This window comes from Acanthisitta chloris, unplaced genomic scaffold (assembly GCF_000695815.1).
Source record: "Acanthisitta chloris isolate BGI_N310 unplaced genomic scaffold, ASM69581v1 scaffold24001, whole genome shotgun sequence".
Classification (NCBI taxonomy): domain Eukaryota; kingdom Metazoa; phylum Chordata; class Aves; order Passeriformes; family Acanthisittidae; genus Acanthisitta; species Acanthisitta chloris.
This window is the reverse complement of record NW_008658006.1, coordinates 1-23359: the sequence shown is the minus strand read 5'-3', so window position 1 is coordinate 23359 and position 23359 is coordinate 1. Positions and strand designations below refer to the sequence as shown.

Genomic DNA, 23359 nt, shown 5'->3' with positions numbered 1-23359 from the left:
ATGGATTTTCCATTCATTCATTGCACCAAAACTCTGCCCCTGAGAGTACACCTAGTGTCAAGGTTCTCTCTCTCAGTGCTGTCTGTAGCAGTGTTGCCTTTTGTCCTTCAGGTTTTGGGGTTTTGTATTGTTCACTGTCTCTTGGCAGACTAAGAGGGGCATCAACCTTGTCCTCTACACTCTTTGCTGTCAGATCAGTATCTGTGGCACTTCAGGCATGCAGAAAGGACATGTGTATGCTGTGTGTGCTGCAGATGTGAAAGGATGTCTAAGCTTAGTATTCAAACCATGGAAAAATTATGAAATCAGTAAATACAGAACAGGAACTGAGAAAAAAAATTATGCTTGGCTATTCCTCTGGACTGTAGCTTGATAAAGAACCTGAAAGGTTTTAACTTACCTCCAAGTTAGTGCATTTTTTGCAACTCTGGGAGAGCTTCAGGGCTGCAATTGTTAGCATAACTTGTTCAAATATTTCAAGTTCCCACCTCGGCTTATTCAGGACATGGAAAACCACTTGAAATCTATCTAATCAAATGCTCACAAGCAGCTATATCCCACAGGCAGCTGAGATAGGCCTGATGAAAACCACATTTGTTAATGCTGATACAGCTTTGGCTCAGCTCCTGCCAGCTGAGCTGCACAGCCTGGCACATCATCCGGCCCAAGCTCCACTGACCACCACCATCTCCCCTGGGCTGAGTGGTCTAGCCAGGCAGCACAGCTCGCAGACAAACCCGGGAATCCTTTGGGAAAACGTGCACTGAGGAGCTGCTGCAGTAAGGAAACACACTGCCAGATTCTGCTTGAAAGTTATACTGCAAAGAAAGCAAAAAAGCTCCTGTGCACTGCTCACCCAGTGCCAGGACATCCCACTGGTGGCAGCTCCAGTGCTTGCTGAGACGTGGAGTAGTGGGTGACATTGCCCCTTCCCTGTCTGTGCAGCACAGCTTTACTCAGTCAAATTTCTTTCTGGTTTGCAGATGTTTGTGTAAAGTGAAACAAGCTTTACAGAGCTGAAGAGTAACACCAGGATGCAGACAGGCAGTGGTTTGGATTTTTAGGTGTATCACCTCTGGAAAAGCCAAAGCAATAGGATAGTGTGGTAGAAGCTGAAGCAATAGGACAGTGGTAGAAACCAGCACATAACAGTGCCCATTCCCTGTGGCCAGGCTGCAGCACTCAGCATGCTGCTCACTGCTTCCTTCAGGAAATGTCCTGTTTTTGGGTGATTCAAAGGAGCACAGCCCAAGGCCGTGGGGGAAGGGACAACTACTGGCCCTTTTCTGAAGTCTTGCAGCAGGCACAAGAGGCCAGGAGAATTATCTGCTCTGCAATGCCAGCTCTCAAAGCAATTTTAATCAGTTTTCTTATGCACAGCCATCACCTGAAGTTTTGATCAAAGCCACACCAAGTGCCTTTAATGACAAGCTGAGCCACTTTAGTAGTTTAGCAGAGTGCTTTAGTTTGAATTTACTGCTGACAGAAAGGTCATCATTTGAGGAACAAGCAGCTGTGACCTTCCTGGGTTTGGAGTCTTACTCCTAGACCAATATTCCAACACGTTATCCTGCCAAGAGCCAGGAGAGGGTGCTGTTAAATTTGGCAATCATTCCATTCTGCCTTTGCTTGTTCCTTCCCTCACCTTCCCAAGCCCCTTAGAACCCGGTGCTTTTTAACTCCTGGCAGCAATGGATCTGCTCGCTGATCAGCCAAGATATTACAGCCCTGATGAAAAGCATCTCTCACTTCATTCTAGTCAAGCTCCTAAACTGAAGTCATCAGAATTCAGGCTGCAGCTGCTGAGCACTTGGATGGCAGCACAGTAAGGTCTCATAGATCCTTGGGGTAAGGGATGCCCAACAGCTTGCTTTGAGCTGTGCCTCTGTCAAAACAGCTCTTGAAGCCCTTAGATATGAGCTGTGTTGGATATAAAACAACAGACACTGCCTCTGGGACAAGGAAATTATCACTGTCATGTAAACAATCCTTCTGGTTTGCCAGGGTGGCAAAACTGAGTGACTTGGTAAGACTTGCTGCTCTGTTTTAGGATGAAAATAAACAATTTATAAAAGGGAGAATAAATCCCTTTTCAGCTCTGAACCAGTCACAGAATCATCAAATGGTTTGGGACCTCTCTGCATCATAGACCTAATTAGTTTTCAGCCCAAATGCAAATGCAACTCATTCAAAATAAATCTGAATCTCCAGTAAAATATCAGCATGTTCCCAACTGTCATCGCAGCCTGAATATTCAAACCTTTTTCTCTGATGTTTCAAGCCCTCCTTATCCACATCCATGGGTTGGCAAGTGCGATGGAAGAAATACGACAGGAACAAAGAAATGGGAGATGGAGGTACAAGAAGCATCTTCCACTGCTGGAGTAACTTTGTGCAATTTGTCCAGACAACAGCTCCCTCAGCAGTGAGCCCCACTCTGTCATCCCACCTTCCAAGAGAAAAACATACTAGGACAGAATGTAAACAACTGTGTTAACAGGGACTGAAAGCAGAAAATGGGATAACTATGGTGCATGAAGTGATCTTGGCCCAAACTGTGCCCAAAACATAAAGCAGCTGTCAGCACACGGATATGGTGTATTTATAGAATGTTTTAATTTTAACTGAGAAATACAAAATAGGGTCGAGTTTAAGGCATGCAATCAGGCGTGAAACTTCTCTTGGTTTTTTTGTGCTCGTACCTTCAGTGTGAGTTCTATGAAAAGAAGTAGATCCTATCTTTAATATCTACAAGAAGCAACTCTGAGCACCCACTTACAGCCTGAGGTTTGATGCAATGTTTATAGTTGTTCCTGGAATGCAGATTTACTTACAGGGAAACAGTTCTTTTTCTCTCTGTGTGATTTGTTCTATGCCACATAGAGCAAATGTCATCTGCTTTGCAAAGTAAGTTTGACCAGTGCTAATAATCAACAAAAGCAAAATAACTTCCTCCATGTATATACATGCTGCAGCTACAGACATCTGCTTGCATGGTTTTACTTTGTTTGCTCTTCAACTGAAAAATACAGATAGCCCAATGAATGGGACAAGATCTTTGATTTCTGCACCTTCCAAGTCTACTTGTTAGTGCTCTAGAAATATAAAACAAAACCAGACACCACGAATAGACCACTTTTTACCTTCTGAGGTAAAAGAGCAATTCAGTGGCAAATAATTTTGTGGGTTTAGGTATATTAGATTAGAAACATAACAGGTATTGAAATAAGCATCATAGGCATTGAGATGCTGCTAAAAAATACATTTCTGTCTCAGTAACTTTTGGCTAGTAGTAAAGCACCTTTGTGTCTCCTTATATGGGGCATTTGCTCTTAACAAGCAAAGACAGTACCTGATATTGCCAAGAAAAATGTTTATAAGCAGCTACACATGAGTATTTTCTCTCTTTAATGTCCTACCATTGTTCATGCAGCTTCTGGTTTTATTTTTTTTATTATTATTATTTTAAAACATGATAGCCAAAGACTCTTCTCCCTTACCCATGTGTTTCTAAAATCAATATGATTAAAACTGAATCTTCTGTGCATCCATGTAATGAATGTGTTAGGAGCTCATTCTGCATTTTTCCCATGAATGTCCCATCCTGAATTTTTCAGTATCACTAAGACATCTGCAGCAAATACTGGGGAGAGACAAATCCCAACTCCTGAACTGGTTAAGCTTCCCACTCCCGAGGACTTCCATGCTATCAGAAGTTCCACCCTCTGCTGTGGCAGGCACTGAGAGTTTGGCATTGCAGTGAAGTTTCAAGGGAGGTAATCCTGAGATTACAAACACTTGGCAAGTCCAGAACTGGATGGTCCCATTTCCTAGGCCCCATTGGGAAAAAAAAAAAAAAAAAGGTTCATGCACGTGTTTAGTTCATTCCTATTCAGTAAAACATTGAAATACAATTTAAACACCAGATGAGATACCATGGAAAGTGCCTGAAGTAATATGACCTCACCATTAAATCTTTTGAGAGCATAAAAGGAAAAGTAACTCAGTGCATAAGAATTACACCTTACAACATGCACAACAGAGGCACTGACCTCTTCTTTGAAGCTCTAAAAATGAACAGGACATGTAGCTCTGGGGGAAGAATCAGAACTTCCATTCCCACTTTGACATCTTACTAGGGAAAAGCCCATGGAAACCATTTCCTCTACACATTACCTGCAAGTGTGGCTCAGAGTTGAAAGAAATCATAAAGTCTACCAAGTGAGTTTGTATTCTCAGAAATGACAGTCTAGACTTAGCTTTAAAACACTGATAGAGACAGTAATGTAAAAAACATACCTGGCCTTTCTGACAAAAAAATAATCATCTAACAATCAAAAGCTAGCTGTGCATGTAGATTAACCAGCACAGAAACAGAAGTTCAAGATGAGCAGTGCAAAAAAGGAGAGAGTAAATAATGAGAAGGTGAAACAGCTAAACTACACACTGCAAAGCTTGTAAATATAGTAAGTAGCTAATATGCCTTCCCAGCTTAAACTGCAATCCAGTGACATTGCAGTGAATCGATGAAAAAATACATAAAAACACATGAAAATCTGTTTGACAAAATGTGCTTTGCTGCTCTGACACATTCCCGGGGCATCATGGAAAGCTCATTGGAAGTGTCTTCGTTTACCACCCTGATATTTCACCTTTCACTGAACTGCAATAAATTCCCATTCCTCTCAAGCATGGTGTGAGAATGGCTGAACCCCAGTGTCAACCCTCTGCTCCACTGCAGCTCTCCAAAGAAACCCTGGAATACTTCTCTGGGGCAAACAAAATTAGGCAGGGTGATGTTAGCAGAAATATTTCAGTAAAATTAAACCAGACTTTGTTGTTTGGTCCTTTGCCAAAGTGCTCTTGCTGCAAGGAGCAGGAGTGGTCAGGAGACCTGGGAGAGACCAGAGACATGCAGGACATGCCCCAGCCAAGCTCTGCTGAATCCAGTGTGCCCTGAGTGGTCTATTAGCTGGCACATTTCCTAATGGCAGTTAGAAGTTCTTCAGAGATTCTGCCTATTTTAGTGCCTTTGTTCCCAAGGGAATAGAGGTTACTCTATCCTCTGAAGAAGGTGATTGTCTACTGCAAAAAAACCCATGGGGGATATTTGGAAATACAGAAATGAAAATCGTGACTAGAGAAGCATTTTGATTTAACAATAAAGGCAAAGCAAAACAAGTATCACCCTGAAAGAACGAAGTTACTTAGGAAGGGATTGGATTCTACTGAGCTTAACCCTGAAAGATGTTGTCCCTTGGTGATTAAATTTGCTATGAATGACTCATCCACAAAGTAATGGGAAATGTACTCCTCAATAGCTTCTCCCAGCAATTCAGCATGTAAGAGCTAATCACAAATCAAAATTACAAGGCAAAACCAAAAAAAAACCAAAAAACAAACCAAACAAACACTCTGTCTTCCATTTCTCATCTCATGATGCCTCACAAAAGAAAATACAAGAATTGAAAGCACTTTAAGTCATGAAATATGAAAGGCAATTCATGCTATGGAGGAATACCTCAGCCTTTTAGCTAGGAAACAGTCTTTCCATGGGTGCTTGGTTAATAGCTATCATGCAAAAACAATTAGTCATTCAAGCAATTAAGAAGGTAAGTATCTCCTAAAAAAGGTTTTGAGCTTTCCAAGCCCTAAATGCAATTGCTATAAACCTAGACTGTTCCTGAGTGTAATTTCATTATTGGATTGCCTCTCCCGAAGAGATCCGTCATATCATGTGTTGTAAATTCTCGATGCTCTTTTAGCTGCAGTCTGAGCCTCTGGTGAATTCTCCTCTTGCTCCTCACACTTCTTATGGTTTAGGAATATGTCTGACTTTAAGAAGCGGCTGTAGCTGTCATATTTCATGAGATTGAATATCTGGTAAGAGAGGGAAAAAAGAACACAAAACCAGTGACCTAAGTAAAATGAGATTTGAAATGAGAAGGACAGCATATTAATTCTAATGTGCTTTTGTTCTGCTAGTACTAAAGCATTGCTAAAAAGCAAGACACAAAAAAACACACCTCAAGCTCCTAAAGGGGCTGCAGGTAGCAAGCAACACTGTAGTGTCCACACTCACTGTTTTGCAGTAATATCTGTGTTAGTTTAAGAATCAGATTATAGTTTTCACAATAGCCAACTCTGAAAACCTAATAGTGAAGGTGAGAGCTCCCACAGCATGGTCACTGGGAAGGATTATCAGGTAAGTGCAGGTGTGACAAACCAGGACATTACCTGGACCCTTCCCATGGCAGCCTTAGGCTGCAGAGCTACCAGGTGTTACACCAAGTGAGGGTGTCCCCTTGGCAGGGGGGCTGGAAGATGCTCAGAGGGACAGAGCAGAGCTGAAGAAAGAGAGGTACATTCTACAGCACCTTTCTGGCTGCAGTTACTCTTGAACGTTCAGAATAACTCACATAAGGCACTGGATGATGAAGGAAACCCCTAAATAATTTAGACAAATACTGAAACTTCAAGCTGAATTGAGACTGAAACAACTGGTTTAAGCAATATTTCTTAAACCTCTCCTCCCATTGGTTTCTTACCATTCATCCCATTGGTTTCTTAAACCAATCTTCCCATCCTTTTAGACTACTACACAACCAAACGTCAAGGCTGGTCTCAGGTTAGGTCAGAAATGGTACAGGTAACTGCCACAAAGAGCTGCTCTGGTACAAGTGTATTTTGCCAGTTAAAATGTGCTTTTAAATTGATGATGGAATAAATTTGTGCCATTATGCTTTCCACTAGGCCAAGAGCTGCCCTTCTTCTCATAGCCAGTGTGCAACTAGCATGGAAGCACCAAGTACAGCTTTTCTCTCCCAGGGCTGGAGCTCAGGCTCGTCTCTCAACATAACTGCTGCTCTTCTATTTATACTCATCGCAGACAAAAAAGCTAGAACTCATTTGGAGGTTTCTGAAAACAAAAGGGGTTGGGAGAAGAGCCTGGAAACAGATCAGGTGTCAAGGTCAGGACTATATTTTGCTTAGTCTTGAAAGTGAAGGGAAGGAAAAAAGTAAACCTCAAAACTATAATTGAGGCAAAACCAAAGCCTAAATCACCCTCGGCCTATTATTTCACTGGTGGAGCATCTGAGTCATTTGCAGGACTGATCACATTTTATGGTATTCAGAGTAACTAAATTTGTGGATTCTGACCTGCCTGTGTGGCTAACCCATGTGTGGGTAACTGCAGCCTTACCTTTACAGGCCTCACTGACAGCACAACCAGGTAACACAACTGTGTGTTAGGAGGAAAAAAAACATAGTCTCAAACTATGTTCATTTTACATCCTCAAGGAACCAGGGCAGATAAAGGCAAACACCTAAAACTTGACTGTTCTTGCCTGTGTCTTTGCCAAAATAGCTCCCTTACAAGTAAATTAGATGAGGGATTTTACTACCCACTGTTTGTTTATGTATTTAAATATTTAAGCTCATGTTTAAAACTGTGGAAATACTGTTTAATAAGCTACGTATTGGAATATGAAAAGTCCCAAGACATGCTCTCCATGTAGACCCTAATCAATGCAGTTAAGTAAAGTCAAATTACACCTCCTGGCATTGGCTAACTACGGTATAATTAGACTTATCCAACCAGCTCAAGACAAAAAGTTGTAAGGAAGACATTGCCTGTGAAAACATCATGTTGGTGTTAAGAACTTAGACCCTTCTTGTTCCTGGTATCATTTAAAGCATCTCCCAGAGAGAAAGAGCACTGTAAGATCAAAATATTCTGCAGTCTGGTCAGCCCAAATATACAGAACCCTCTTTCCCCCCTCCCCTCCTCTCACTGCCTTCCTGGAGCAGGAACATTTACCCTGTATTTTGAAACATGCAAATTTCAATGAATCACTCTAACACTGCTTCAGTCAGCACCAACCACTGCCCCCAAGCTATTTGTTTCAGGCCACCCCGTGAGCACAAGCTCAGACCCCACCAGCAGCCCCAGATAAGTCAGCAGGTCTCTGCAGAGCTGCAGTGCTGGTTACCAGCAATGCTGCAGACAACACTATGCTCTTCAAGCTCTGGCTTTTTCTACTTCAGACACACAGTGCCAGCAGTAGTTAACATGGTTTTTCAGAGAACAACTTCCACCATTCTTCATAACTTTATAAGGATTGAAAACTAGAGAAGACCATAACTCTTGTTGAACTATTATCTAACAGCAATAAACAGAAGCTTCAAGCAGTGGAACCCTGAAATGACCCATGAATGCTCTGCAGTTCACAGACTTTCTTCCCACACTAGTGGGATTCCTCTACCCCTGGTCTAGCATGTTTCTAGTTGAGGTATTACTAATCCCTGGCTGTCCATGTGCATGTCATTTGTAAAACAGAGAAATATTTTAACTCCAGTGGTCTCTCCAGCTTCACTCTCATAATTAGATTTACCAGAACATTTTTTCCCTTCCCCAAAGTCAGAAGTTTTTCCATGAAAAATCTCTGCGTCTGGCACATGGAAATTGAGTTTCAGACATTTCCACTTCTAATGACTTAGAATCTGTTTGACAGATAGCAGAGCCTTTGCTCCTCAAACCCCTTCAATTGCCCCAGCCAGTGCCCAACTAACATATCCAATACCTGATGTGAAATGGGTTGAGAACACTATTTAAATGAAATTACTGTTCCTCCACAAAAAGAAAAGAGCCAAATGGAAAATACAGGTAGTCCTGAGGATGGTACAGAAATTAAAAATAGTACTGCAAGTGCTGGAAAGCTGCAGATAAGAATGACTCACCTCATAACTTGTGCTTTAAAATCAGCTAAATATCAAGAAAATTTACCACCAAAAGACAAGCCTGGAAAATATCACCTAATTTCTACCAGACCTCCCAAGTTCTTTAGGAAAAGGCAAAGGAAATATCAACTCCTCTAAGTTTTGCCTGTTACAAAAGAGGAGACTTTTCAGAAAATTGCATGATACTCATATCAATACCAAAACAAAGCAAAATGAAGACTCTCGAGCTCTCAAGGAAACTAGTGGCAACTACGGAAACAAACATCAGCAATGACTCAGCTCAGTGAACACACAGGAAAACGAAGGCACCAAGTCAGTCAGTTGGGTGATCCTCAAGCTAACCACATAGGAACCTAGGAGAAAACTTCATCCAGTTTTCCAGGAAAGACCTGAACTGGAATTGGTTGAGTCTCTTAATTAACTAGTCAGATGGGGCCAGGAGCTCAGGGCAGCTGCATTAACATCCCCAACGTGGAAGCAACCCAGCTCTGTCTACCTACTCAACCCATGGCACAGGTAGGAGCACGCTGATTTCCAACTTTCCTACAATAACTTGTGCTTAGAAAGCAGAGTTCATTAAAAAAATAAAACAGACAAAAACTAACTAAACTTTATTATTGAAGAAAATAACTTTACCTGGTCCTGGAGCTTCTGAAACATGAGAGGGTGAGGTGTCTCCAAGATGGTCTCACTCAAACGGGACTGTCCTTCGACATTGACTTGGGAGGAAGCTTTACTGGACAGGAAAGTCATGTAAATTTCTTTAGCTTTTTCTTGCATCTGCAAAAGGACATATTTATTTAAAGGATTATTTGTTGTGGAAATATTCTCTGTATTGGTGAATGTTTTGGTGGAGACTGCTCTGGGTCACTTTTGGAAGTTCCTAAAACCAAAACATATTTTGAATTGAAAAAAAAAAGTAACAAATACACATCATTAGCTTACTTGTTTGTATTCATTTGAACTGGAGGAAAAAATATCTGCAGGCCAATGTCAACAGTAATATTGGTGGAAGCTCCTGATATTCAGCACTTAGGTTACAGCAGGTTGTGATGTTTGAATCTTAATATCCAGCGTAAAACTGCTCAGCATCATCAACCAGGCCTTGTCTTCATTATTTAGACTACTGTTTTTACTAACAGATAATTAGCATGTGCATGGAACCCAGAGGATAAAACACTGTGGAAACTTACTGCAAAGCAAAACTAAGCAAAGTTAAGTGTATAATCTGTGCTACTGTTAGATAACCTTGTCATACCACATACTTTGGTCTTAACTATTAACAACCCACCTACAACACTGACTACATGATTCTAGAAAACACCAACAACTTGGCTAAATGGTAAAGATAAGACTCTTAATAACCTCTGAAAGCTGATAAATAAGGGTAGGTGTGACTTGCATAAAACTCTTTGTTGGTGTTCTCTCTGATTTCAGCATTCTTCTCTTGACAAACCAGTAACAGGGATAACATCTTGACCCAAGAGCATCTCTGAACTTCAAAGCAGTAAGTGAGTGGTCACAATCCTCTGAAATTCAATGCAAAGCTCCACCTTGACTAGAAGGTCAGATAAGAGAAAGCCAGAGGGGAAGAAGAGAGCCAAGCCAGGCAAGAGGCAAACCTGCCTGCTGCAACCCAAATTCAGCAGCAGGCACTGTGTGATCCTGACCCACAGGTAGGTACTCATCAGTATTCCTCACAGTACCTCAAATGAGCAGCCACAGCTCCAGACCAGCACCAGCTCAAGGGCTGTGCCTTTGATGGGACGTGGGCTTGAAGACAGAAGCATTTAAATCCTTGGCCATGAAGGAGTCACAGAATTTCTTTCATGTTTTACAGCTGAGATACATTTACATTCGTGGATAATTAGAAGAAAAGCTGCATGTGTGTGAGACTTCACGAGGCCTAAGGAGTTAACTGTCTCACTGCTGAATGGGACACACATTTTCCAGTACTCCTTGCTAAAGCACATTATTCATCTGATGGGTAGAGCATTATGTGTCAGGCACATTAGGTCACAACAACAAACTGGTTTTAACAATTTCCAATCTTTCCAGTTCCACAGATCAAGGAGGAATGGGTCAGCCATGTCTGTTCTAAATGAGCAATTAATCCGATCAATCAGAGATGTGACTGCTTTAACTGGCCAAGTTAATGCCCTAATGCAGACACAGTAAAGGTACCTTTAGCTATCATCACAGGAGCAAGCTAAATGACTATTGCCAGTCCTACCAAAAAAACATTTGGACCTGCTGATCAATTACAACCATATTTGAGGCAGGGGCAAAGGACTGAGGAAAAAAAAAAAATCCTCCTACTGATTCAATGGAAAAGAGTGGCAAGGGAAAAGAAAGAGAGAGGATAAGCAGCACATGCACCAAGGAAAAAGCTGCAGATTATGCTCAAAAGATATCTGCCCTACTTGAACTGCCAGGGTGTACTTATCTGCTGGCTAATCAAGGCAGATGTAGCTCCACACCAGCCACAGCACAAGGTGCTGCTTGCCCAAGGAACACAGGAACAAGTTGGGCACTGCAGAGTAAGGGCAGAGAGTAAACACAAAACTAGAAGTACTGTGAGGAAGTTCCATAAGGGAACAAGAGGACTGTGTGGGAGGCTGGTGAAACAGGGAGGCTCTCTGGATTTTGTGAGGAAGAATAACACAGAAAGGAAGTGAAAGAGCTGTCGTAGGGAGAGGAGAGACACAGGGGACCTGACTTTATAGCAATGGGGAAATATGGAAATGCACAGCTAAACATCACAGGTTCTGCTGCAAATAGAACTGTTATGCCATGTCTAAGATTCAATAGTACAACATCAGTTTAACTACAATTTATAACTCTTTTTAAAAAGGAAGCACAGTTACAGCTGCCAATAGGTTTGTACGTGCCCCAAATGCCATTCAGGAAGAGGCAGGTTCAGGTGGAAGTGACAGTGATAGTTCCTGTTCATCAGTGGCATTTGTTGTTCTACATCACGTGAAACTATTGCCTTGGCACAGAGGACTCTGCTCTGAAACTGAAACAGCACTTAAACTGGGGCCTTGTTCACAGGTGGTTATTAAAGGTTTTCTGGCACTTTTCACTTCCATCTGTGTGCTCACCCCAGCATCCGTGCCAGATTCCCATCTGGAGTACAAAGTCCTGTCCACAGCAATCCCCCTCACTATTTCATGTGGATACAATACTCCTTCCCACTTCCTTTGCTAAGGTCAAACTCAGCTCTCAAGCATGTGTGGTTGCCAAATGAGGTGGATGGAAGCCCCAGATGCTCATCAGAACAGGCTCCAGCAGTCAGCAGCTGTACAGCATTACCCAGCCCTGCTAAACCCTTGCTACATTCCACATGGGAAGAGACAGAAGAAACTCTTGAATATGCAGACTTTGTTCTGAAATCATTCTCTACAAAACCTCTTGACATGGATATCTGGTGGGTTTTACCAATAACTGAAAGTATTCCCCGTTGTTGAAAGCATTTATTACAGGCTGTAATTTACTTTTAAAGCTCAGCTGCAGGAGAAGAAACATTTAAACCCTGGGAAGCAGCACAACTGACATGTTGTTTATTTCATTAACAGTCACAAATGCAACAACGTATGACTAACTCCAATAAAACATTTTAAGTTAAATTTTTATCCACTTAATCCCACCACTCCCCTTGCAATAATTAAATGTGCCCTAAAATGAAGACCACATGGGTGGCAGCGGAGCTCACTGCTACAAGTGGACTGGACCCAATTCCTTTCTCAGTCTTCACTGAAAGTCACATTTCAACCCCAATTTTAAACAATATTTTTTTCAAACTACAGGGATGTGTTTTGTACTTTCCTGCTGCAAGAAGATAGGCTGAATCCAGCCCATTTAAAACCTGCCTAGACCAGTCTGCTTGCTGCCTAGCTCTGCAGATGCTGAAAACCTCCCCTGCTCCCTGAAACATCCGTGCATTTTTGTATTGGCTCACCCAAACAGGAAAACAAACAGAAACTCATGAAGCAAACTGGTCTGAGCTCTGTTTTTCTCTTCTCAGTAAGCATTCCCACCACTATTCTAGAGCCAACACAACAGCCAAGAGCCTGGATTCCTCCTGCCAGTGCTCCCTCTGATCCTGTGACCTACCACTCCTGGCTACACAGCGGCTCACATTCAAAAGGAAGGGGATAGAGAAGATAGATCTGCACAGCATCTTGCAAGATCTGCCTGTGTTGGCTTGATCTAAGGCAGCTTCTAGACAGAGCCCACGTGACTGTGATGAGATAGCAACTGAACCGAATTGACTTAGCCATGAGGAAAGGCCCAGGGTTCTTTCTTAGAGTGGCACTAATGCTGTTAGACAGTCTGCAAACAAAGGAAAACAGAAGCAGAGTGAGCCTCCATCTACCTGCCAAGATCAGAAAGAACATGAGGACATCAGGACATTTACTGGACCAACCACCCTACTGGAATACCAGCCTATACAAACCCAAACACTGCGCCAGGCTGACATAGAAGGGATACAATAACACAGGCACAATGGATATTTAACCCACTGTCCAGATGGTGACCTTTGTGCAAGTTTAAACTATGCAGGAAAAACCCCACACTAGCACTCTCCTGTCAAGTAATGAAGAGTTTATTTTATACTCTAAAAATAGGAAGAAAAAAAGTCCCATCCATAGAATCATGGAACGGTTTGGGCTTGTAAGGACAGTAAAGGTCACCTAGTTCCAAGCCCTTGCAATGAGCAGGGACATCTTCAACTAGATCAGGTTGCTCAGAGCCCCATCCAGCTTGGCTTTGAAGGTTTCCAAGGATGTAGCAGTGACCACCTCTTTATTTTATACTCTAAAAATAGGAAGAAAAAAAGTCCCATCCATAGAATCATGGAACGGTTTGGGCTTGTAAGGACAGTAAAGGTCACCTAGTTCCAAGCCCTTGCAATGAGCAGGGACATCTTCAACTAGATCAGGTTGCTCAGAGCCCCATCCAGCTTGGCTTTGAAGGTTTCCAAGGATGTAGCAGTGACCACCTCTTTGGGCAACCTGTCCCAGTGTTTCACCACTAGTAAAGAATGAGTGGCACTAATGCTGTTAGACAGTCTGCAAACAAAGGAAAACAGAAGCAGAGTGAGCCTCCATCTACCTGCCAAGATCAGAAAGAACATGAGGACATCAGGACATTTACTGGACCAACCACCCTACTGGAATACCAGCCTATACAAACCCAAACACTGCGCCAGGCTGACATAGAAGGGATACAATAACACAGGCACAATGGATATTTAACCCACTGTCCAGATGGTGACCTTTGTGCAAGTTTAAACTATGCAGGAAAAACCCCACACTAGCACTCTCCTGTCAAGTAATGAAGAGTTTATTTTATACTCTAAAAATAGGAAGAAAAAAAGTCCCATCCATAGAATCATGGAACGGTTTGGGCTTGTAAGGACAGTAAAGGTCACCTAGTTCCAAGCCCTTGCAATGAGCAGGGACATCTTCAACTAGATCAGGTTGCTCAGAGCCCCATCCAGCTTGGCTTTGAAGGTTTCCAAGGATGTAGCAGTGACCACCTCTTTGGGCAACCTGTCCCAGTGTTTCACCACTCTCACAGTAAAGAATTTCTTCCTTATATCTAACCTAATCCTGCATTCTTTTAGTTTGAAGCCATTCCTCCTTGTCCTATCACTCCATGCCCTTCTCCAAAGTCCCTCTCCAACTCTCTTGGAGCCCCTCTAGGTACTGGAAGGGGCACTGAGATCTGACCAGAGCCTTCTCTTCTCCAGGCTGAACAGCCCAAGCTCTCTCAGCCTGGCTCCACAGCAGAGGTGCTCCAGTCTTTGTGGCCTCCTTTGCAGCCACTCCAATCTGGGTTAAATTGGTATCAGCTTCATCTGACCAAAAGTGTAAGTGTCTAAGAGTTAGTTTCTATGCTAAACATGTTTTAAGGAGAAGCAGGTTATAAAACAAGCAAAAATTTGTTTTCAGAACACTTTGCTCACAACAGATAGATGCAAACTGATTTCTACAAGAGCCACTTTCAGAAGACAACTTCATGCTTCATCCTACCATAAACACTGGAAAGATTTCTATTTTTAGTGCTTTTCCCAGCTTTGTAAATGATCTCAACAAAGCCATCCATAAGCAGTAGCTATAAAAAACTCACTGTACGTCTGTGTCTTTCTAAAGCACATTTATTCTAGCCAGATGTAGTAGCCTGGGCAGTACAAGACTCCAGACTGACCATACAGTGTAATGACTGGCACTGAATAATTAAGCTAAATAGAACCTAGCTCACTCTCTGTCCATTCATTTGGCAATTCCCCCAAGGATTCACTAAGTTACTCTCTCTGCACATCACTTTGCCATTGCATGTGCAATCCTAAAAGAGCTAAAAAGCTGGAAGTAATTTAGCAAGGAAAAATATGATGATTACCCCACTGCAAAGCGTGGGACTTCACAGAAAAGTAAACTGCCTAGTTGTTCTTTTCTGAAGATTATCTGCATTCATGGACCTTAACGAGGGAGGGAAGCACACACTGAAACAGTGCTAGACGCTACAAAGTGCACAGTCAAACACAACATTTTCCTCTTCTTGCAAAAAATACTAATTTTGTATTTTTTAGGGATTTGTCAATACAAAATAAAATCTTCACAACTAAACCAAGCAAGTTGTTTAGAGTGGAATGCTTTTTCAGTGTAAAACAGACAATATTTACAGAAAGGAGACTCCCCTCCCAGAAATATTCTGATTGGAAAATCAGAGAAATTTTTTTTCTGACAATCTGCAGGGAAACACTTTCAGCTGACAATAGTTAACTGACCTGAAGAGAAGAACTGTGCAGTCTGGACACAGGTCTCCTACACCTGCACTTCATAACGCCCCTACGAGCCCAGTTATCCCACCTGATACCTATTCCCTGGCATTTCTGTTACTCAAAGCACATTTAGTCCCATTTGAAGCAGGTTCAAGCAGCATTTTCCCAGTCTCACCTCCTCGTGGTACTCGAGGTACTTTGACCAGAAGTATGCAAAAGGGGCTGTTGCCTTCTAAAATGCTCCCTTAGGCAGCAAGGGCTGCACACAGGAAGGAAGCAAAAAGGTGGGATTGCAATAAAAAGGCTGTAGGAGTCTGACTCACAATGCTCAGTTTTGGAACTACTTCATTTCATGCTCACAGAACCCTCCTCTCAAAGATCAAACACATTTGAGACATCTCAAGAAAAGAACAAACCAAACCAAACAAACAGAGCCCCAAACAAACAAACAAAAACCAGTCACAAAAGCTTTTTCAGCAACAAGCAGACAAAACACAGTACTTATTTTAGGCCTGACTCTACTGGCTTCAAAGTCTAAATGTGAAAGTGGATCCTGTAGATCTAAATGCAGACCAAGATTCAAGCTGTGGAAAAAAACTTACTGGCAGTGGCTGGTTGAAAAATATCCAATATAATATTTTCTACTACAAAAAAATAACTTTCATGAAAATAAAAATGCTCTGCAGGTATATATCAGTCTGGATAAATATTTCAACAAAAATGTTTAAACAGACTCCTTTTGTTTTGTAACTTGTAATGTGATAAGGGAAAATATTTCATTCCAGTAGTGTAAAATATTTTGTTTGTGCTCTTTGTTATTATTATGCTCCACTAAAATATTATAGTGGTGTACATGGAATAGCTGTTATGTACTCAATGAAACACATTTATATCTGCAAGATGATACAACATCACTGAATGAATAAACCTTTTGCTATTCCCAAGCAACTACAAAAAGTTCAGTTTTCAAAACACAGGAAACTTGACAATTTCAGCATTTTGTTTTGAGTTGAAGTAGAACCAGCTTTGTTCCCAAACAATTCCTCCACGATGATTTTAGTGCAGTTTCTTCAAATACATTTATTTGCATCCACACAAAGCTGTTAGGCAACAGGGATGTTCTAGCTCCAGCTCTGCTACGGAAGCCACATTGACAAGTAAAATTTATTTAGGAAACATACCTGTTTTTTGCCCTGTGTTTTCTTAAATTCTTCACATGCTAGCCAGAACAAAACGTTTTCTTCACTAAATTCTTTCTTTAAAAACTCCTAGGAAAGAGAAAACCAAACACACAAATGTTAGGATCCAATTTCTCAACTGTTTTTCTCTCTTCCTGCTGGAGCTACTAAAACCAGAAGTCACCTACAACTGCCTTTACCATGAGTTTACAAAACAGTGTAACAGAACTATGGCATTAGTGCATCTGCACATACCAGCACAGGGATGAACACTCCTATGTTCTGCATGCTGAAGGCACATTCCAGAAGAATGATGGGCTAGGTTTGATCTCAGAGTTTATCAGCAACTCACAGGCAGAGTTTCTTCAGGCTGCCTTAAATAACTTGAGCACTTTTACAGCCTTTACTCAAAGGGAAACCCAACACTATATAAATTCATTAGCAGGTAAGTATAACAAACTATTTTAATGAGAGTTACAGATCACTTGAGATTCTCATCTAGTACCTTTCTGATTCCTGTAAGGTGTAAAATCTCTGCAAATAAAAGTGTTTCTAAACTTCTATCTGTGGCAATAAATTCACTTAAGCAAACTAAAGCAGAAGATGTGTCTGCATTCTCTGCAGTGTTTAAACACACCACATTCCTCCCAAAGTGGGGCCTGTTTTAAAATGGGGGAAAGTGTACATTGAATTTATTTATGAAAGATAATAACTGAAATATTTATAGCTCTAAAGTGATCAGTTTTCTCTTTCAAGTATTAGAAAACAGAGATTAAATAATGCCAAGAATTAAACAGCACCAAGATTACTACTGTTTTTTTAAGGAATTTGAAATCAGTGTTACATTATTCTAGTTTACATCACTTCTCAAATTAGTCTATCCCAGTGCATTTTATCAGTATGGTGTGGCAAGAGCATTTTCAATAGGTAGTTCCTATTCTTACACTTAATATGGCAAGAAGGCCTTGAAAAACCAGCTCACCACCCTCAGCTAATTAAACTCCAAGCATTTTTGAGCTGCACAAAGCCCACACTTTGCAGCAAACTGAAAGGGAGTACTTTTCAATACAGCTGCTGAGCACAGAACAAGAGTCACAGAGTCATCACGCTCAGAGATTGGTAGTGGTCACTCATTGCTTAAAGAAAACGTATGAGAATAAAGAGCCCAGGATCTCCTTAGAAACAAATAACACTTGGCAGGAGAGATCAGTGGCTCAAGGACTGCAGTTTATCCAACAGTAACTTGTTAATCCTTGCAAGAGCAAATAGATCTGACTCGAAAGATGCAGCCAAAAGTCTTGCCTTACAAGAGCATCTGCAGTGGCAGGGGGCAAAAGGTGCCACCTCAGAAGCTCAGCCCATGCCACAGCTCCAACTGTGCCACCTCTGCTCAGGGTATGTCTCTGTGCTTACAGCACTGGCACAGCTGCACCCTTTCTGCTGAGACTCATTCAACTCAATTTTGTTCTATAGAAATATCCATAGTTAATATAGCAACCCTAAATTGTTTCACTCCTTCTGGATCTTCAAGGAGGTTCTCCAGTGATGTAGCCCATTTTGAGGTTCCTTTCAAGGTTTGCTGGCTGCTGCTTGGGTGACCCTCGCTGTCATTTATCTCTGGAAAACATTGAAAACAACACCATCGTGGTTAGAAATGAGGAGTGCCAGGCACAGGGATGCCTTCCCCATTGCTCCTGCACCCTTGGATTCAGATGCTGTCTTTGAAGGAAACACCATAAAACTGAAAATAAACACACACCCCACACTTGAATTCTACTTTGCCTGCAAGGAGGCAAAAATTCCTTACAGTCATAAAATTCATGAGCAAGTAAGGAGGCACTGTCACTGTTTTATTGGAGTTCAAGCACCTTTTGCCAGCAGAACACAGTGACCGCAGTCCGTGTCGTAAAAGGACCATTTGCTTTTTGTTCTGGCACTGTCAACAACATTGGCTTCTCTAAGACAAATCCCGGTCAGTCACATGCATGACATTTATTTTTAAGAAAAGAATCATCACTGGAAGTTGGGAAAAAGCAGAGAAAGAAAAATAATGCTTTGTTTAGCAGGAGGACCAGCCCAGATGTTAATCCAGTCTAACAGGAGGAGTGACAGCTGGTGGAAGAACCTCACTCCACCTGAGTCAACGTGTTTTGGGGCAGGTGATATTTGGACGTGTTTTCTGCTTGTTTGTTTCCAAGTCCACTGAAATTCTGCTTCTATGAAGAGTGTTTTTTCTCTATCCCAGGGCATAACATTAAAGGCTGGTGGTGCAAAAAAATTGTCTGCTGGCTACCCTTTCTAACACCTATTACTTGGAAAGACTCCATGAATTTTACTTCTCATTTGAAAAACTCTAACACAGACTAAGTGCTTGGCCTCCTCTCCTGCCACACACAAAATGCCCCAGGAAGCAGGAGAGCAGGCCATGAGAATTCAGGCTAAGAGCTCCACTTCAGGTCACTACACAGTGGAGAGGTGCACAAAACTCTTACTGTAACCAATATTGCTTCTATTTTTTTATAACTCCTTCATTTCTCCCTACCAACTGATTGAAAATATGGATCTTAGTAACACTCTGCTTGACCTCTGTTAAAAAAAAACTCTCCTTCCACCACAACACTAAACCTCAGCAAGTATCTCAAAATACTATCTATGCAGAGCTATACCAGCAGATGCACTTTCCAGCTGGCAACTAGAATAAATGCTAAGGTTAAAGCCCTACGAAATATTGGCACAAGAGCAAAGCCTCCTGAGTTTTGTTTGGTAGGGACCTGTGGTGTTTGTTTGTTTTACTAACAGTGAGATGGACAACTGTTCTAAATAAATGAACATCTCCTCTTCTCCCTTGACACGAGTGGGGGTTTTGCATAAGAAACACAGCCTGCTAGTTAAAGGTCAGGAGTCAGAACCTGATGATTGTCTCCAAACCACCAGTGCAGAATTCATACGTGGCACAAGTGTAGAGCAAGTTAGCTCTGCCTCAGTTTGCCTTCCCTGCGTGCAAAAGGATGTGGTTCTTGTTTATCACTTGCAACGTTTATTTTAGGAACCTGAGTCAAAGTATCTGGGCACCTAATCTCATCAAAATCTGTGAGATTTAAGTGGGAATAGTCAAGTACATTGGAGCAGAACATGATTACCTCTGAGGAGCCTGAATCTCTTGTATGATCATGCTCACTGCAAGCAGAATGGCAGCTCTGTGTCTACAGCTGCTACTGGGCTGAGAAACCAGGCCATTCCCTTATTTAATCCATGATTTAGCACAGAACATAGGGGAGTGAGATTTTATATCTAGTGTTTCTTTTCCAGACCAATTTTTAAGTGGACATTAGTGATTACTTTGAAAAGCATGTACTTACAGGCTTTTATTACATAGCACAATACAGGGCAGACTCAGTGCCATGAGAGCCTAAAAAAATCCTGGTGAGCAAAGGACAGAACTAATGTTTTCATGCACCCCGGGCACATCTATCTGCTTCCCCTCAGCTGCTTTCACTGGTCTCTCATTTCATTGCAGACCATTCTCCATCCTCCCTGATCACCATTTTCCCCAGCTTCCTCTTGCTTCCAGCCTACTCAGCACAACCCACCTCTATCCCTGTTTACACCCTCCTCTCCTCCTTATCAGCCTTCAAACCCTTCTCTCTCCTATGACCCTGCTCCTTTGCTCCCTCAGATCCCCTGCACACAATAGATATGAGAGGACAGAAAGCAAGCTCAGATCCTGGCATCAGTGCAGCACTGCTCTCGTCCTGAGCAATCCCCAAAAACACAGTAACTGCATCCAAACAGCTACTGGGGACATCACCTAGCTGGTCACAGCTGGCGGGGGCTGAAGCCATGTCAGGGAATCACCGAAAGCTCCAGAGGACTCAGATCTGTGTGCTGGGCATGGCACTTGTCAAGGTCTCTCCCTCTGGGCTAAGTACCACTAACCCTCATGTTCAGTGATCCTTTGCAACCACCACCAAATGTTAAGGTTCTCCTCGAGCAGTTCAGCACAAATATAAACAGGGTGCACAGGATACATGACAGCAGGAAACACCCTGAAATTTTATGAGGTTATTAAAACTGCTGGGTGTTACACCACCAGAACATTTTTTTCTAACAGAAAAGTGACCCAACATTCCTCTCTCCTCTCCCAGTTAGGAGCATAACTTCCCACTCCACATGCTGACACATATAGCATATTTGATATGTGATGTCTTGACTTGTTTTAAGAATTTAAAAGACAGGAAAGAGGTTTTCCCCACAAAAGCTGATTCCCAAATCCACATCCCTTAACACTTTACTAAATCTCCTTAAAAATGATACTTCCACTGAAGGGCAAACAAATCAAAGTCTGAAACAATTTATTGGAAGAGATAATATAGTAGGAAGTGTAGTAGTTACATGAATGATCCCCCTGAAACTTAGTTATCTTTATAAATCCCAGAGATAAATTTCTCCTGTTAAAATCACCTAGTGACAAAGTGAAGTTATATATACCCTTTGAAACAAGCTTGATACTGATGTTTAACAACCAAAATATATGTGTGTGCATGATCATTTAAGTGAGGAAGGCAGACATTTGCTGGTACTGGAAACTGGGAGATAACTCCGTGCATCAAAGAGGGTATTACAAAATGGCAGTTCTTCCACCAATATTTCTGTGAGAGTAACACACAGAATTCACAACAGAGGATAAATATGATAACATAAATATACACACATTTCTTACTATCACAGGAGAGCTCGCTATCTTTCATACAGGTTAGAAACCAAGAGGCAGAGAAGCCAGCACAGCACACACAGCAGAGCACAGCTGCAGAGTTTCTGCTGAAGCAAACTTTCCACTGAGTTGAAAATTTGCTTCAGAGACACAACTGCTCGCATGATGTGCAGAGAGCAGCCAGCTGCTTCTACCAGCACAGCAAATGAGTGCTTGTTTTAACAGCACCACACTTTAGAGAACTCCAAGCTAAGCCACTGAATAGGCAACTACATGAGCTGTAGCTTTCCTTTAGAGCAGAATCTTTCAGAAGCTGCATTCCCCATCACACAATAGCACTGCAGCACCAGACTGCAGATAAAGGCTCTTTGTACACCACAGACAGAACAGTGAGTGCAGCGCTAATAACGCTGCAATTATCAGCTGAAATGCACTATCAAAAACGGCAAATATTTGCATTCTCCAAACAGGAGCTTGGACTGAAACCACAAAACGTATCAATAACATCAATATATACAACTCTCCACGTGAAAACTCACAGTTTTGGCCCTTGTTTTTGACAAGCACAAAAACAATATGTGGAAACCCATCAAACTTTGAGTGATTCAGACACAGCTAATTGAGTTAGACACGCTGATCCAGAAGCACTACACACTACAACGGTTTTCCAAGCTGCTGTCACTCTCAAGCTGTTGAAACTGTGGCCTGTGTGGCACAGTATCAAGCAGCACAGACTCACACCCTCTGCAGAACCCCACGCAGCACATCCCTTACCTAAATTCCTATCCTGTCTCTTTCCCACACGTGCCTCTTGCAAACTCCTTAACACACAACAACTGTCACACAAACAAAACAACAAAAGCACCATGTAAACAGCACATTCCTTACTCTATATTTATACAACAAGAAAAGCCAACTCGATTTCCTCTCGAAGAACTTCTGACCACACCACCATTTATTCACCTGGATCATACAGCTGTGAGCCATGAATCTTTATTATTCCTTTAAAAGTACTCTGGGTACCTTGTCTTTTCCTACAGTCACCACAATGCCCATCCAGCAACGATGACCAGTCTGGAATTAATAAATCCAAGGTACGAAACAGTGGGAAACTTCATAAGTAAGCAGCTGAAAAGGGAAATTCCCTTACTTTCCATGCATCCAAGAATCACCAGCTGAATCCTTGCACACCAGTTTTTTTCCAAGCAGTAGCTGAATTTTGAACCTTTTAGCTACAGAAGAGCTGCTCTTCGCATGCGTTGGCTACTCAGAGCATGAGCCCCAACATCCTCTTTTGACTGTCTCCAGCGACAGATGGCTACTGGATTCCACTTTTAACTATAAGGAAGGAAACTAAAGGGACGTTCCTCTTTTGTAGCATCTCTGGAAGCGTTCACCAGACAGAATAACCTTTTAAAAAAATCGAACCCAACCTAAAAAACACCAACCCAAACCAACTCTAGACAAACACCGCATATGGCTTTTCTTAGATTGTAACTGCTTCCTGCACATCAAAAACCACAGTGTTACTTACTGGGGCTTAGAGTTGGTAACTTTTACCCCACTCGTTTCAGCAATGATAGATATCGTCTCCTCGGAACCGACAGGCTCACAGCATCGGGGATACACACCGAGATGCTACACCAAAGCACAAACACATTACAGCGCCTGTCTGCGGAGGGAACCGGGAACTCCTGCAGCACTGCTCCTCGGCAACTTCCATTCCGGCTCAAAACGCTCCCTCCGCAGGCAAACTCTCCAAAACCAACTCTCAGCTTCAACAACCACGCTCTGATCTTCCGAACTATCGCCTCGCTACCGCTCACAGCAGCAGTTCGCAATTCAAACTCTCCTGATGAGGCATCAGCCCGAGCAGAGCCCCGAGCAGAGTCCCGAGCAGAGCCCCGAGCACAGCCCCGAGCACAGCCCCGAGCAGAG

At 42.2% G+C, this 23359-nt stretch overlaps 1 protein-coding gene across 1 annotated transcript; it reads right to left on the bottom strand.

Moving 5' to 3' along the window:
* Positions 1-5557: 5557 nt before the first annotated feature.
* On the bottom strand, positions 5558-18331 carry RGS10 (regulator of G-protein signaling 10; the record flags this gene model as incomplete). The annotated part of the gene is made up of 4 exons (XM_009084955.1): positions 5558-5880; positions 9379-9522; positions 16714-16800; positions 18209-18331. Coding segments are annotated over 4 exons (501 nt in total), but the record flags the coding sequence as incomplete, so codon positions are not given.
* Positions 18332-23359: the final 5028 nt, after the last annotated feature.